The 17,048-nt window shown below is 39.7% G+C and overlaps 1 protein-coding gene across 1 annotated transcript in view; it reads right to left on the bottom strand.

Moving 5' to 3' along the window:
* Positions 1–17,048, bottom strand: part of ST6GALNAC3 (ST6 N-acetylgalactosaminide alpha-2,6-sialyltransferase 3) — a 635,275-nt gene that overhangs the window by 363,587 nt on the left and 254,640 nt on the right. The window contains exon 2 of the mRNA XM_018045571.1: positions 1,597–1,791. Coding sequence (XP_017901060.1) covers positions 1,597–1,791 — 195 coding nt within the window. The remainder of the gene's footprint in view (positions 1–1,596; positions 1,792–17,048) is intronic.

The raw sequence follows: 17,048 nt of genomic DNA, 5'->3' as shown, positions 1-17,048 counted from the left end.
GGATCAAAATAATGATCAATATCTTGTAGCAAAGTCATTGTATTACAAATCACACCAAAAGAATTTCAAAAGTGGCTAGTTAATATGAGTAATTAAATAATTGCAGCCCTAGGTCAGTTTTCTTCTTAACATTCCAAAATCCAATCTATTATTATATAAACAAATGAAAGGTTCTTTGATATTTGGTGAGATTTCTCTTATGAGAGTAATTCATGAGACAGTTCAGTCACATGTTTCATTTTCTACCCGTGAGAGGCACTTGTGAAATGATTAACATAATCCAGTAGAGTTATAGAATATTAAATGACAGTCTGAAATAAAGTAACAAAAAACAAAAGTGAAACAAACTATTCTCTAAGAGATACATTTTTATATAAGTAATCAATTTATTAGGACATTCAACAAATTCAAGCAATAGACACTTTAAAAAATTAATTCAAAGCCAATTAAAGGATAAACACAAGCAAGGCTCCTAAGAATCTATATGTTATTAATGGTGCCTTTTTCTTTTTAACTATAAAAGTCTAATAAAAGCCTATAAATCATGCATATATAGAAACAATTTTCAAAGAATCAAATTAACCAGAAGCAATGAATCATTTATGATATTGCCTACAAAAGGGGATGGACAAAGCCAGTTTTCAACATCCCTCACTGACGCTAAGAATAATTCTTGGGATGGGATTTGCATTATGTAGGTAACTCTCTTCTCTAGTATTTTTGCAAAAATGCCCTTTCAGTGGGATCTGATCCAAAATTCTTTCCAGTGATGTAGACACGCTCGTGATTTGTACCTTTGTCACCAACAAATTCCAAAGGCTTGGACTTGGCAGCAATGAATATTAATCTCACACTCATCGCACTCCATGGAAACAAATAGTGAAAACAATTATATTATCAGTTCTATACACTGCATATATTTTGTGAAGTTTTTTATTTTTACTTCATTCCATGACACAAATCGTTGCTTGCAAAAGTGTTAGCACAGTGTGCACTTTCTACTTGTCAATATACCTCCATCCTCTTCTGTACAATCAATGGGCTACAAAGATTTAGAGGTTCAGTGATGATAGGATTTGAATGATTTTAACCCCTTGAAATTTGGAAATTCTTTAAATCCCATTATCTCTGCAGCCACTGAGAATTTTTAAATCAGCTTGGCCTTTTCTAGCTCCAGGTCTAAGGATTACAGAGTTTTAAAGAGTATAAATGCCTCTTTGCAGTTCTACAAAGAGCTGTCCCCAACCAGCTGACCTCCAGGAAATAAAGCCAGCCATTTCTCCAGTTGGCAACGGCTGATCAGAGTTTCTAAATGGAAAGATATGTATGTTCTGCCACAAACCACCAGGAAAACAAGTAATTGCTTCCTCAACTCCACATGAAGCCAGTGAATCAGAAGATCTGATGCAGGAGGGGGCAACAGACTTTAGGTATGTGTCAGAAAGTGTCTAAGAATCAGAAACCAGGAAATGTCAGGGGCCCAAAGAAGCTCACTGGGCCATAGAGGAAGTTCAGTGACGGGAAGCCACCTTGCACCCAAAGAAAAGTGGTTACCATGGACACCTTCAAACCCTATGTGACCCTCTGAGGTCTTACCTCTTGTGTCCTCACATTTATGTATCCATAGTGAGTTCGAAGGGGCCGCCTGTATGTATAGGAGAATGGTATCCATTTTGCACCAGGTTGTCCAAAGCAGTTTAGTAGCAATGGGAAATTCACTTCATTTACAAGGCGCACCACCAGCAGGAAGAGAAATGCTGCTATGAAGCTCACTGCAATCACAGACTTTCTCTACAAAACATTAAAAAAAAGAAGAAGAATGAATGACTTTCAATCAAAAACAGTCTCAGAAAAAGGATATTTCAGTTGGAGACAGAAAACAATTATTTGATGCCCAGATTGCCCTAATGTGCTGAGCCTCTGAAAACAAACCGAGTATGGATTATATTTCCATCCCATTTCTATTTCTCCTTACCTTCCTATCATCCTCGGTGATTCCTATGCAGCGCTCAAAACCCAAGTCAGACTTTCCCATCCATAGGAAGCCTTTCCTACCTGTTCATTTTCCTCCCCAGTATCGTCCCCTCACTCCTAACCTATCTACCCTAATAGAGGTAAGAAGTCCCACCCCTCCAGTACTTTGAAGGCCCTTCTCCTGTTGTACATTTTTCATGGCATAATTCCTTACATGACTTTTCTTTCATGTAATTTTGAGTTTCTGGAGAACTGAGTTGCACTCTGCCATATTGCTCTGTATCCTAGGTCCTTAACACAGTACACACTGTAGGCACTCACAAACATTTGTGTGAATGAATAAATGGATTTTGCACGTTCTGGTAGATCCAGTCTCATTTTAAATCATTATTCTGTATCTTTATCTAGCACCCTTTACAGGCAAGAAACTTTGTGCCACAGGATATGCAAAAGTAAGATTCAAAAAAGCTAACACTAACAGTAGGGAAAAAAACGCATCAAGCAGCATAAGAACATCCCCTAAATGTGTTTGTCATCAGAGCAGAGTAGGAGCAACTGCATCAGACTGCCATGGGGAAAGGAGAGCTGTATTTGTGCTTGAACTTGATAAAATGCATGCATTTTTCACTAGACATGTGTGAGCAGAGTTTTCTAGGAAGAGGGAACAGAGTAAGGAGGCAAGAAAACATGAGGTTATTCATACCCACATAGCATTTTGTTTTACTGTGACACAGAGAAGAAGAAAAAGCTGAAAATAAAGATGATAACTTTATAGACTGTCTCAGATACCAAGCTAAGTCTCTACTGAGTTTGTTAGATGATGGAAAACTTGAGGAGATTTTTTGTTTAATTATTTAATTTTTGAAATGTGACTGTTATGTCATAATCAGACGCCAGTGTTTGACGCACTTCGGAGCAGAGTAAAACCAAATACAGGCAGCAACTAGTTAGCAGACTATTTCAATTGGCTAGGACAGAAGTAATGAGGAATGGAAGTGAGAATAGTGGCGGGGGAGTGGGGCGGGGGAGCGGGGCGGGGGGGGGGGTAGTAAAAAGGTGAGAAAAGACATGAGAAAAACTCAATTTAGGTGGAAGACAGAAACCTTGGCTTCTGACTGAATAGAAGTGGCAGACAGAAAATTCAGAGATGCCTCAGATGTTGAGTTCAGGTAGCTGCAATAACACTAATCATATCAGGAGAAATCAGGGTGGCCAGGGCAGGAAATGATTTAAGAGAGTAAGTGGACAAAGAGCTTGACTTTCTAAGTCCTAGTTCTCAAGGGCAAATGGGTCATCAAGGGGTCAGACAGAAAGTCAAGTCTAGAGTAAGAAGAAAGAAGAGAGCTGAGGACAGATGTTAGGAACAACACTGCCTTCTCTCCAGGGTGAAGACACAATGAAATATTCCTTCCTGAAGGAAGGGCTTTGCCCTTGACTCTTCTTCAAACTTAAGGGAAACCAAATCACTTTCTGGGAAAGACTGAATGCTTGTTGTTAGTGCTGTTGTGTTTTTAGCTTGCCACTTTCTGGTAGAGTCAGCTTCCTTTTACTTCTCACAGAATGTCCCAAAGGAGAAAAGAAGCCCAAAGCTGGCCCCTGAATCCTCCCTGGGCCCATGGTCACAGTCTCTGAAAGGGCAACAGAATAAAGCCTCAAAGTCAGACACCCAAAGGAAGTCTTCTCTCTTGCCCAGCTCCCAGAATTTGTAAAAGCCCCATCCATCCCCCTGTCTAGCCAGCCTAATTTTCCAATCACCTGAAAGTCCCTTGAGTTCTGCTTCCTTAGAACCCCTTATCTCACTACTTACTACCACAGCCTTACCTCATTTAACCTTCTAATCATGAAAAACTGTTTTAATTTGTTCCTCTGTGGGAACATTATGTCCACAACATTGCAATGTGTCAAGGTAACAGCTTAAATGAGGTGATGGATCTTACAAGTTTAAAGGGACATAGACCAGAACAGATGGCTAAATAAAAGCAAAGGGGCCAGTCACCCATTAAGTAAACAGGCAAGAACCTTTTTTATCGCCATCCAGTAGTTTGTTGCAAACCAGTAGCTTGTTTTGAAGGAAACCAGGTGGGATTTGTGCCCAGTGTGGCTCTCTGCTCTTCTTAGCTGCTGCATTGCACAGCATGGCTGGGGTTGGGGGACAAAAGTGTGGAGGGCTTGTGTGAATTCACTGATCTCACAAAACAACACATACATAATGCACCCATGGGAGGAAAATAAATCAGCCATTTTGAGAGAAACTGCAAAATGGAATGAAATCATAGTTGTAAAAGCCTGCTACCTAGCAATCCATGTCTGCCTCCCATGTTCTGTCAAAGGGAACCAAGTAATGAGCACAGAGAGGATGAGGGGGGCAAATGAGGAGTGAAAGCCAGACGCTTACTCCTCTGCACTGGACATACACCACAGTCTACAGTGGCCAGACAGGATTCTTCCATGGCTCCGGCTTCCAGCCTCGATTCTACTGCATTGTCTGACCCTCATTCTTTGCCTTCTTTCATATTTCCATATTCTTGTTTAACATAAACTCATTCCCATAGTCCTAATATGAAGCACCCTGATGTTTCTCTAGAAAAGGTCTACAAGCATATTCTGGACTCAAGGACAGCAGGACTTAATGTGGAGTGCATTCTTCTCATAGTCCCTTCTGCCAGATCATGACCTTGAGTTTCAACAGCTAAAACAAAACCGCAATGAGGCTACTCGAAGTTTCCACACACCAGAATGCAGTGAGAATATGTATGTGTGTCTATACAGGGACATAGGAGCTGGGGAAGTTACAAAATACCAACATGATATGTTGTCATTTAGTTGCTAAGTCATGTCCAGCTCTTTGCAACCCCATGGACTGTAGCCTCCTCTCTCCTCTGTCCATGGGATTTCCCAGGCAAAATACTGGAGTGGGTTGCCATTTCCTTCTCCAGGGGATCTTCCCGGACTAGGGATTGAACCCATGTCTCCTGCATTGACAGGCACTGGCAGGAGGATTCTTTACTGCTGAGCCACCAGAGATGTGCCTTCATGATCTATGTGAATATATTTACTCCAAGTCATAACTGCACATTGAGTCCATACTCTGTATAGACTTGGCGAGGTGCTGAAAAACAGAAATAAAACTACAGAAGATAGACCATGCTTGCAAAGAGTCACAACTTAGTGCACCTGGCAAGTGAACAGAAAATTAGAATACCACATATCAAATCGGGTGACAGAGGTATGCACAGGGCGGTGTGGTACCCCAGAGGAAAGAGGGGAGAGCCATGCATGAAACAATCTAAAGAATGCTTGTCTGAAGAGGTGATGTTGAAATGGAGTCCTGAAGAATGAGGAGGAGATAGACAAGTGGAGATGAGAAGGGCATTCCAGGCAGAGGGAACAGTTTAGACAAAGGCACAGAAGTTTTTTAAAGGCCTGAATTTGGTCAGAAACATGCAAGTCATTTGATAAGACAAATACATTTGATATGTAGTGGGAGATATGCTGGGAAGTGGACAAGGTTCAAATCATAACAAAAAATAATAAACCAAATGCATTGTCAGATGCATTTATTTGTCCCACTTTCCATACATTAGGATAATGAAATGATTAATGCATAAAGTGCTGTTTTATAACTCTAAAGTATAATTCACTTTCCAATCTAGTGAAAACATGTCCATCACTTTATATTACAAATTGCCAGTTAACATACCACAACTTGTTTCCAGTTGTTTGACTTTAGTTTATCCAGTCATTTGTTTCTTCTTTTAACTGTTTTAAGTCCATCAACAGTCAGCAAATGACTCTACTTGTTTACACGTGTGTTCTACATCTACCAATTTGTTTATGGAATTGATCACTGCTGTTTTTATCGAAGTAATCAGAGCATTCCCCAGATTCAACAACCAACAATTCGGTAAGAGAAGGCAATAATAAATACTTGTCAAGTTAATAATGCATAAGATTCAGTTTAACAAACTTTTCACACAGTAGAAAACAGATATAAATTTAATAAGTCATTCCCCTAAGCTCACACAGTGAACACTAAATGATATAATAGGTGGAAAAAGCAAAGCACAGGTCAGGGAACCTAGTGAACACAAAACGGAAGATGTCACTAATACAATATGACCCCTAACTGTGAAATCCCTGGAGGACATGAGCCAGTGATAAGCACAGGCTAGCCCATGGGAACACATGATAAGAACTGAGAGATACCTTTTTCTTAAATATCCCAAGGAGCTGCAGAGACATGAACATTCAGCACAACTCATCCACGCGAGTTCTGAGAGAATGTCACCATGCCCAAATGGATCTGATGAACTGCTTTACGAAAAGCTTTCTCCTTCTTTTGGGCGAGTCTGAAGGGACCTTTAACAGCTGAGATATTTAGAATTTAATCCCCTCTGTGCTGCAAAAATATGCATCAAAAATGTGGCATTCCAGTTGCTTGCTCTTTAGGGTAGAAATATCATTTATCAGACTTTATAGCAGAAATACCTATTTCAAAATAAAACCCACAGAGAATTCATGATTTAGGAAGAAAACAATTGCAGATATGTGGACCTAGCAATTTTGCAACCCATATTAACATTTTTATGTTTTCATTCTTTTATCACAGACTTTAACCACAGAATATGTTCTTTAACTTTTAGGTTAGTTGGTTGCTAGATTTTTTTTTGGTTTATTTTCTGTAAATGATAGACAACAGTATAAAGGTATATTTTTCTATTTAAATTGTATTATTTAATGACTGAATTAGCTGTTTATGCAGTAAAATGGAGCACTTTTGTCCATATGCTATCACTTACTCAATAATAAATATGAAACAGTGTCAATTGTATTATTTATGACATTACTTAGTAACCTCACACAGAGATGGGAACCTCAGTTCAGTTCAGTTCATTTCAGTCGCTCAGTCATGTCCGACTGGTTGCGACCCCATGAATTGCAACAAGCCAGGCCTCCCTGTCCATCACCAACTCCAGGAATTCACTCAAACTCATGTCCATCAAGTCAGTGATGCCATCCAGCCATCTCATCCTCTGTCGTCCCCTTTTACTCCTGCCCCAATCCCTCCCAGCATCAGGGTCTTTTCCAAGGAGTCCACTCTTTGCATGAGGTGGCCAAAGTTTTGGAGTTTCAGCTTTAGCATCAGTCCTTCCAATGAACACCCAGGGCTGATCTCCTTTAGACTGGACTGGTTGGATCTCCTTGCAGTCCAAGGGACTCTCAAGAGTCTTCTCTAACACCACAGTTCAAAAGCATCAATTCTTCAGTACTCAGCTTTCTACTCATTGCTTATTTGTGACTTATCAAATACAATTTCTTTTCCTGTATAAAAAGCTATATCTTCAATGTAATTCTACCTTGTGCCATTAGCCACGCTCCAAATCTGGTCTCCCTGAATGCAACAAAGCTTCATCCCTTTTGTATAAGGATGAATTAGCAAAGCTCAGAGTATATAAATAAAACCTTCATTTGTTTCATTTTATTTACTGAATCAACAAACTGGATCCTGACTGCTAAACTATGGTAAACTCTGGGGAAAATCTCACTCATGTGTTGGGGGGATAAGAAAGAGGGTTAAAAAAAAAAAAAGTGGACAATCCTAGACTGGTGGAGTCCACACAAGAGCTTATCAAGGGCAGCCTTAGGCAGCTAGCTGGTAATAGAATCACTGCGACCATCAAGAAGAGAGAAGTGAATGTCAAACAAGGTCAACAGGGGAGAATAAGCAGCACTTCAGAATCCAGGAGGCTAATGAATAAAATGTGATAGGAAAAAGCAATACATTTTGGGAGCAAGCTTTGAAGAGGGCAGAAGAGTGAAGTTAAAAAAGTAGGAAGGGATTTGGTTACAGGAAGCTATACATCATGCCAAAGAGTCTGCACTTTCACTATAGACTCTGAAGAAGGGGTCTAAATGTGGGATAAAAAGGTCAGACTTGATCATGGAAAGCTCACTCTGGAGGTAGTGTAGTAAGTGAATGGAGAGGCTGGAAAGATCCTTCAGGAAAGACAATGAAAAAAGGCAACAATGGACTACTTCTTCAGATATCACTAATGGACACTAAAAATTCTCAATATGAAAACTGCAATTATTACATTCAATGACTGGCTTTTCTTTCCCTAGAAAAGCCAATGGGAATAAAGTCCAGATATAGCAGACATGGGTGAATAACCATCATAAACTTAACAGAAGATAGCATTTAATGAGTGATATTAGTTGGAGAAATATTTCTGTAATCCCTACCTTCTAGATTAAGAACTAGAGATATAGAGAGGTTGAGTAAGGTGTCTAAGGTCACAGAGCAATAAAATAGTAAAGACAGCTATGGAACTCAGATATTCTGACTCTAGAGTCTGTCTTTTAGTGTATAAATTAACTAAGTTGTTAATTGTTACTCATACCAAGAGGAACACTCTTATAGGATTGGTTCAGAAACTTTAAAAACTGGTATTAGCCATAGGCAGATTTTTAAATACATTTTGTCAATAAGCAAAATACCTAATTCATATGGAAAATTAAGAGGCTGTTCTGAAACATGGTAATTATATTTATTTCAAAATCAGTAATTTGTGGACAGATTTAATTTTGGCTCTATTCCCAGTATTAAAAATACAACAACAGGGTACCATTCATTAGCTCTAAGGGAAAATAAAGCAATTATCCTTCCACTTGTGATAGAGAATATTAGGTACCCTTAGTCAATCAATAGTATGAAGTCTTAATTCAGGAAGTCTACAGGAACCAACATGACTGAATGGGTATGTCTTCCCTTCTCAGCTCCACAATTCCATAATCTTTTTATTCAATGAAGATGCAGCCAAACAGCAAAATATTGATGGTTTCTTTAAATAACTGTACACATAAATACATAAATAAATAAAGTCAAACCATTAAAGTGAATTTTTTAAGTTGTAGAACATCTTCAATATGGTGATCTATTTTAAGAATGTGGAGCCACATCAACATGTCACTTTAAGACATGGTTACAGTCCAATAAGAAATCCAATCAACAAAAACCAAAGCAGTAGAGGTCTCATGGGCATCCCCACTGTAATAATCTATTCTATACAAAATGCTAGGAAAATTACATGTGGCCAAAATTGTATTTCTGCTTTATTGACTATACCAAAGACTTTGACTGTGTGGATCACAAGAAACTGTGGAAAATTCCTGAAGAGATGGGAATATTAGACCACCTGACCTGCCTCTTGAGAAATCTGTATGCAGGTCAGGAAGCAACAGTTAGAACTGGACATGGAACAGCAGACTGGTTCCAAATAGGAAAAGGAGTACATCAAGGCTGTAAGTATATTGTCACCCTGCTTATTTAACTTCTATGCAGAGTATATCATGAGAAACGCTGCGCTGGAAGAAGCACAAGCTGGAATCAAGATTGCCGGGAGAAATATCAATAACCTCAGATATGCAGATGATACCACCCTTATGGCAGAAAGTGAAGAAGAACTAAAGAACCGCTTGATGAAAGTGAAAGAGGAGAGTGAAAAAGTTGGTTGAAAGTTCAACATTCAGAAAAGTAAGATCATGGCATCGAGTCCCATCACTCCATGGCAAATAGATGGGGAAACACTGGAAACAGTGGCTGACTTTATTTTTCTGGGCTCCAAAATCACTGCAGATGGTGACTGCAGCCATGAAATTAAAAGACGTTTACTCCTTGGAAGGAAAGTTATGACCAACCTAGACAGCATATTAAAAAGCAGAGACATTACTTGGTCAACAAAGGTCCGTCTAGTCAAGGCTATGGTTTTTCCAGGATTCATATATCGATGTGAGAGTTGGACTATAAAGAAAGCTGAGCACCAAAGAATTGATGCTTTTGAACTGTGGTGTTGGAAAAGATGTTTGAGAGTCCCTTGGACTGCAAGGAGATCCAACCAGTCCATCCTAAAGGAGATCAGTCCTGGGTGTTCATTGGAAGGGCTGATGTTGAAGCTGAAACTCTAATATTTTGGCCACCTGATGTGAAAAGCTGACTCATTTGAAAAGACCCTTGTGTTGGGAAAGATTGAGAGCAGGAAGAGAAGGAGATGACAGAGGATGAGACGGTTGAATGGCATTACTTACTCAATGGACATCAGTTTGGGTAAACTCTAGGATGGACAGGGAGGCCTGGTGTGCTGTGGTTCATGGGGTTGCAAAGAGTCAGGCACAACTGAGCAACTGAACTGAACTGACTGAAAATCTCTTCGGGGATTTTTTTTTTCTCCAAAGGAAACTTCCTGTAGCTACAAACACTACGTGCTGTGCTTAGTTGCTTAGCTGTGTCTGACTCTTTGTGACCCCATTGACTGTAGCCAGCCAGGCTCCTCTGTCCATGGGGATTCTCCAGGTAAAAATAATTCAGTGGGCTGCCATTCCCTTCTCCAGGGTATCTTCCCAACCCAGAGATCAAACCCAGGTCTCCTCCATTGCAGGCAGATCTTTACTCTCTGAGCCACCAGGGAATCCCAAGAATACTGGAGTGGGTAGCCTATTCCTTCTCCAGTGTATCTTCTCAACCCAGGAATCGAACTGGGATCTTCTGCATTGCAGGCGATTCTTTCAGCTGAGCTACCAAGGAAGCCTATAGAGAAGTTCAAGTTAACATGAGCATTATGAGTATCAGATGGCATGTTAAGAGGTCACACTGAACTTTCTAACACTTATTTTAAAACCTAATGAAAAATGTCAATGAGTTTTCAATATGCCTGCACATTTTTCTTATTTTATTTGAGGAGGATGTTTAGGTTTCCTGGCCTAATTTGATTTTCAAACTGCTACAATATCAAATGAAAACAATCATGGCTACATTCACTGAGTTTATTTTGTAAAAGTATATAAAACCAGTTTTATATCATTTTGCTTCTTCATCTTAAACATATTGCTTCAGCATATATCCTTTCATACAGAGAAAGAAATCAAAGTTTTTCAGAAACGCAAGATAGAACTGAAGATGGATACTGAATATGTAAAATGAAAGACCCAGCAAGCAAAATCTCTCAGTGTGGCTGTACAGATAGACATAGACAGATTTAATCCAAAAGGCCAGTTCTCATGGTGAGAGCATCAGAGATTGGGGCAAATGAACCTAAAGTTATGTTTTTTTTCCTTAAATCTTTGTACTTATAGGAAGAAATATGTTCCAGTCTACCTGCTGTTCTCTCCCTATCCCCTGGCATTCTGTTGAGGAAAGAGAGGTGCTAACTAACCAGGGGTGATGAAGACAATCAGGTCAGCAGACCAAAGTTTTTGTTTTATTCTCAGCCAACACATAGTCTTCATTGGCCTTACTAGGTTTCTACAAACATCAGCTTGGCATCGTTCACTCTTAAACCATTGAGTTTGTCTTTTTGAATCCAATTCTTACTTTCTGTTTAGGACACAGAAGTGGAGCATAAGGATAAATTCTGGTGGTCCTGATGTCATTAGGGCAGGGCTCCTGCCCAGAAGCATCATGATAATGATTAGAATGACAAGGATGAATCTATACAGCATTACAGTATACAGCACTTGCCTTTAAGCACTTTCAGACTTACCACCTCACATGATTTTCCACATAGCCAGTGAAACAAGAAGCGATGGTCAGATGCTTGAAAGTTTCACCTCCCCTCTGTCCTTTCATTCCCTTCCTGTTTCCAGCTGGACTTCTCACTCTGCCCCAACACCCCTTGGCTCCCAGTTCCTGTGACTGTCTGGGCTGCTCCCCACTATCGCCCTGCTGTGTTCTACCATCCCCATCTCTATAAGTTCAAGTATAACTCAGCCTAAATCATGTAATCTTCCCAAAGCTCTCTATTTCTCCCTGACTCCCAGCTCATAAATAACGGTGGGGTGGGTAATAAAAGAAGACAGAAGAAAGAGATTAGCAGAAATGCAGAGTGAGGAAAGGAGGGGGAATGATTCTCCTATAATTCTGTTCATAAAAATTCCTCGAGGATGTGAACAAAGTCTGAGAAACATCTCTTATACAGGCAGCACGAAACACATTGTCTTGAATTTAAAAGAATGAATATCAAATATTTGTTGAAGAATAAAAGAGCGAAAGAAAGGATAGATGGATTCAAAGTTATTCTCTTCTAAATATAGGCAGTAAATCATCCAAAAAGTTGTAGTTTAGGGTCATTAGGAAAAAAAATGTTTTCTTATGAGTGGAAAACCCACAATTTTTTCCTTTCTTTCTTCTTTATAATTCACTTTACTTAAAACTATCTGTGCAGATTTGATGTGAGCATGGAGAGGAGACAAGGGAGGAACAGAGGAACACTACAATGGGGGAACTTAAAGTGGGAAGAATTCTAGTCCTTGTTAAACTGGACTTTTCAATGAGCATTGCTTCGAAGTTCTGATAGAACTCACAGATCTGCTTAGAGCAACATCCTTTTTACAGCACATAAAGAAAAGACTTACAATAATTCACATTTTTAAGAAAACCGGCTCTTGTCTGAGGAAAACTCTTAAAGCTAGAATCCCACATCATGGAATAAGAAGTGGATAACAAAAGGGTAGCACGTCCTTCTAATAAGGACAATGGCCCATTTTCTGAGAGTAGGAACTTGCAACTGTTAGCTGTGTGCTCAGCAAGTATCAGGTACTGTGCCAGGAATCTTATAGGGATGAAATTAGATTCTCACCAGCAGCCTATCTGTAGACCCAGGGTGGTCAAGTTACACTACATGAGCCAATATAGGTAACCTTGGGCACACTGTATAACTTGTTTGTGCTTCTGTTTTCTTACATGAAATTGGCAGGGGCGGGGGTGGATAGCACCTGCCTAATATGATTGTAAAAGGTTTAAATGAGTTACTACTTATGAAGGGCATTATAGCACTGCCTGGCAAAAGGAAAGTACTTAACACATGTGGCTTTTATTGTTAGAGTATCTCATCAGATCTAAGACACCATCCATTGTTCATCACAATATTATTCTAAATATGTTAAGAAAGGAAACCAAGGTGGGGAGCCGACACCAAAATGCTGTTCCTTTCAAGTGACAATATTCTAGAAATAAAGGTGCCATCGAAAAAGGCACAGCAAGAAGACAGAAAAGAAAAATAATCTCCTCCAAGAACCTGAACCACAGTCAGGTACTCAAGCAGCCTTCTGATACAAGTTCACATTACCACTGTGATTCAAGGAAAAAGTCAGTAAATAATTCAACTTAAAGTGGTCTCCGGATGGTAGTATCCCCAGATGACCATCTGAAACAACACACAAATCCCATCTGGATGAATTAAACTTTATTGTAGGCAAATAGCAAATGCTAGGTACTGTGTATAAGACTGTTCATTTTCAGAGAGGCAAAAAAATAGAAAGGTATTTTTAAATAAATGAAATATGATGGTATTCCCTGGAGAAGGAAAGGGCAACCCACTCCAATATTCTTGCCAGGAGAACCCCCTGGACAGAGCAGCCTGGCAGGCTCCAGTCCATGAGGTCACAAAAAATCAGACATAACTGAGCAACTGAGCAATGGCGGTATTGCTGATATAGGTGTCAGTGTTACCATCATCGTCATCCTAGGGAACAGAGAACCAGGAATGGAGCTTGGACTATTTTAAACACCTGTCCCTCACCCTAAACTCTAAAGGAAGCATAACCACAAATCCGCAGAGTCTGACAGAGTCCTGGAACGTCCCAGGACAATGGAATTCACAAATGTAAAAACGCTCAAGGGCTTTTTTTCCCTCTTGTCCAGATTGCACAAGTTCAAAAAATAAAAAGTCACCTTCTTTTTTGGAAAATGTTTATAAAAAGTCACCCTCTTTTTTTGGAAAATGTTTAGACTACCCTGCCCACACATGCATATGGGCCCCATCTCCATGCACCGATATCAACTGTTGCACCTCCTAGTATCTCTTTAAAGAATGCTCTTGGAGGTCAAAGTTGAACCTTGGCAGAGGAATGCATACATATTAAACAGTCTTTTTATGAACAGAAATAGAGTTTTGCCAGAGCATAAGTTTCATGATGATAATAAATAGTGCTGTGTCATGAACATTTGAATTTCTAAGTAAGACAGGTTTCCTATCAATTCTTGGCAGTAATTTGAATTGCTCATGAAACATAAAGTCTATTAGTTTATCACTTATAGTTCCCTGTGCTAAAATAGCAAAGGCAGAAAGATCTCCATTGTTATGCACAAGGTCTGTCATCAATGAGTTCCTGATATATTTTTTATCATAACCAGGTCAGTCAGCGCTGTATTTCCTATAGCCTACTAGCCATCTCTATTTGGACATCTGAGGTAACTCGAATGCAATAGCAGTAGTCCAAATCCAAACTAATGATACCTTCTCTTCTTTACCTAGTGTGCTTCTGGGTAGCTGCCATTAAAGTCTCTTTGGAGTGCCAATACTTAAAATCTCACCTCTGCTTAGTAGCTATACAACATGGGACATCTTAATTTTCTTTGTCCTTCTTCCTCATCTATAAAATCATAGAATCATAATGAAAATTAAATAATGAGAAAACACATAAAGGACCAAGCTTAGGACTAAGCATAGCAGGCAATAAATAATCATTAATTTCCTTCTGTTCTCCACATACTAGTCCCCTACACAAGTTGTCATTTTTTCATGGAATGTCTTCTTCTTTCCTTTCTCTGTCAGAAAAGTGAAAGTGAAAGAAAGTAAAAGTCACTCAGTCATGTCTGAGTAGCCTGCCAGGCTCCTCTCTCCATGGAATTCTTCAGGCCAGAACACTGGAGTGAGTAGCCATTCCCTTCTCCAGGGGATCTTCCCTATCCAGGGATTGAACCCAGGTCTCCCCCATTGCAGGTGGATTCTTTACCATCTGAGCCACCAAGCAAGCCTCTGTCAGAAAACTGCTACTTATTCTTTGAGACCAAAGCCAAAAGGTCATCTCTCCCAAAATGATCCTGATCACCCTTGAAGATTTCAGAACACGTTTTTTTTTGAGGCATAATTCATGAAGATAATTCATCTAGTAATTATTTAATTAACAGGCAACCTTCATCATTCAACCAAATTCTGCAAACACATAGCATACCATGTCTCCACATTCTTTTTCCCCAGACAGACATTACTAATCAACCATAGTATCATTTCTCCTTGAGTAAGGATGCAAGTTCAAAACCCTTTCAACACAATGTTCCAGGCAGTAGCAATGCTAATATATCAGCCTGGTATATTTACCTCTGTGGCATAAAACAGGTAGCAACTTAAGATCAGAGGCTATGTCTTGATAAGTCTATAACCCATGTGACCACAGATATGATTGTTATCCTCTTTAGGTCTTGATTTCCTCACCTGTTTGACAGATTATTTTTAGGAAACTAGCTGGTAGTCAAGTCTAATGACACTGTAATGATGACCAGGGACCCTGATTGGTCAAAACTGATGTCAGTTCAAGAAAGGTTTGCAGCATAGCTCTGCACAAGGCCCCCATTCTGGGTCCAGGCCCATTTCTTATCACAGAGTTAGGCATGCCTTCAGACACCTGAAAATTGAACCTGGTGTCTATGTAATTGAAATAGAAATGGGGTGAGAATTTGTGATCTTTCAGCTTGGTAGATAGCAGCTGCCACTTACCAAAGCCTACCTGATTGCAGCTATTTTGTACCTGCTGAGAAAAAGTTTGCAGCAAAAGAGATTATTTCCTTTTTAACCCCTGTCTGAAAAGAAGTTTCCATGTAATTTGACCCAGTTGTATAGAACAGGATCAGGTTCAGTCTTTCACATGTATATGGACACTAGCAGGTTAACACCCCTGGCCAAACCACTTCCACTGAGCCCTGACCCTCCCAATAGGAATTTTAAATGTCCACTGAGTTATTTTGTTGAAAACTTGATATCAAAGCAAAGAGAGTCTGAACATTTTCAATTCTATATATATTTATTAAAATAAGAAAAAAAATCTGTTTTTATATCTTATGTGTATGTACGTGTTAGTTGCTTAGTCATGTCTGACTCTTTGCAACCCCATAGACTGCAGCCCACCAGGCCCCTCCATCCTTGGGATTCTCCAGGCAAGATCACTGGAATGGGTTGCCATTTCCCTCTCCAAAAAGAACTATAGAAAGAAAGAAAGTGAAGTCGCTCAGTCGTATTTGATTCTTTGCGACTCCATGAATGGTAGCCTACCAGGCTCCTCCATCCATGGAATTTTCCAGGCAAGAGTACAGGAGTGGGTTGCCATTTCCTTCTCCATTGTATCTTATAAGTGACTGCATTAAAGATGAAGTTTCTCTGGAGATTAGTTCCATGAGCCAAATATTCAGATTTATTCAGTAAACATTATCATAAAAATATATACCATGATAGCTCCAGGAAAAGAATTACCAATAAATATTTGTGAAGAAACAAAGGCCATTTCCCCAGATTTAGAAACAGATTCAGTGGATGAGAGGTAAGCTTGTGCTAGATCTTAATATTTAAACTAAAATTTCAGCTCTGGTGCCCAAGACCCTGTCTAGGTGGGTATTCTTTTACAGAATTAGGTCCCAATGATTAAATTTTCACAACCCCTAAAGGGTTTACCACCATCCCTAACACCGAACTTCCTATTTACTAAATGTCTCTGTTCACTGTTGGAATGACTAACTTAACATCTCTCTTTCTGCAGGACTATGAACTCTTGAAAAACCAAAGCTCTACCCCTCATGTTCAACAGTGCTTCACCACCCGCAAAAGCAGCCAAGCCAGCAGCCTTCTGTAAACAGACCTCCAAAACACATGAGGAATCTGGAAACAGTTTTAGAGGCCTGCCTGAGTATGGCACAGATCATCTTCTCAAACTACATGTCTACTGGTCTCAGTCAGCTACAGGACTTCGCTGGTGGCTGAGATAGTTAAGAATCCACCTTCCAATGCAGAAGACTTGGGTTCCATCCTTGGATCAGGAAGATACCCTGGAGAAAACGACAACCCACTCTAATAATCTTGTCTGGAAAATTCCATGGACCAAGGAGCCTGTCAGGCTACAGTTCATGGGGTCACAAAAAGTTGGACATGACTTAGCGAGTAAACAACAAAAAGTCAGTTAGAAAGGTGAGGCCACCTCCACACCCTTGTTTGCTCTCTAACCATCTAACCACCAATGACCAGGATGGTGCT

This window comes from Capra hircus, chromosome 3 (genome assembly GCF_001704415.2).
Source record: "Capra hircus breed San Clemente chromosome 3, ASM170441v1, whole genome shotgun sequence".
Lineage (NCBI taxonomy): Eukaryota > Metazoa > Chordata > Mammalia > Artiodactyla > Bovidae > Capra > Capra hircus.
This window is presented reverse-complemented; position numbering and strand designations above follow the sequence as displayed.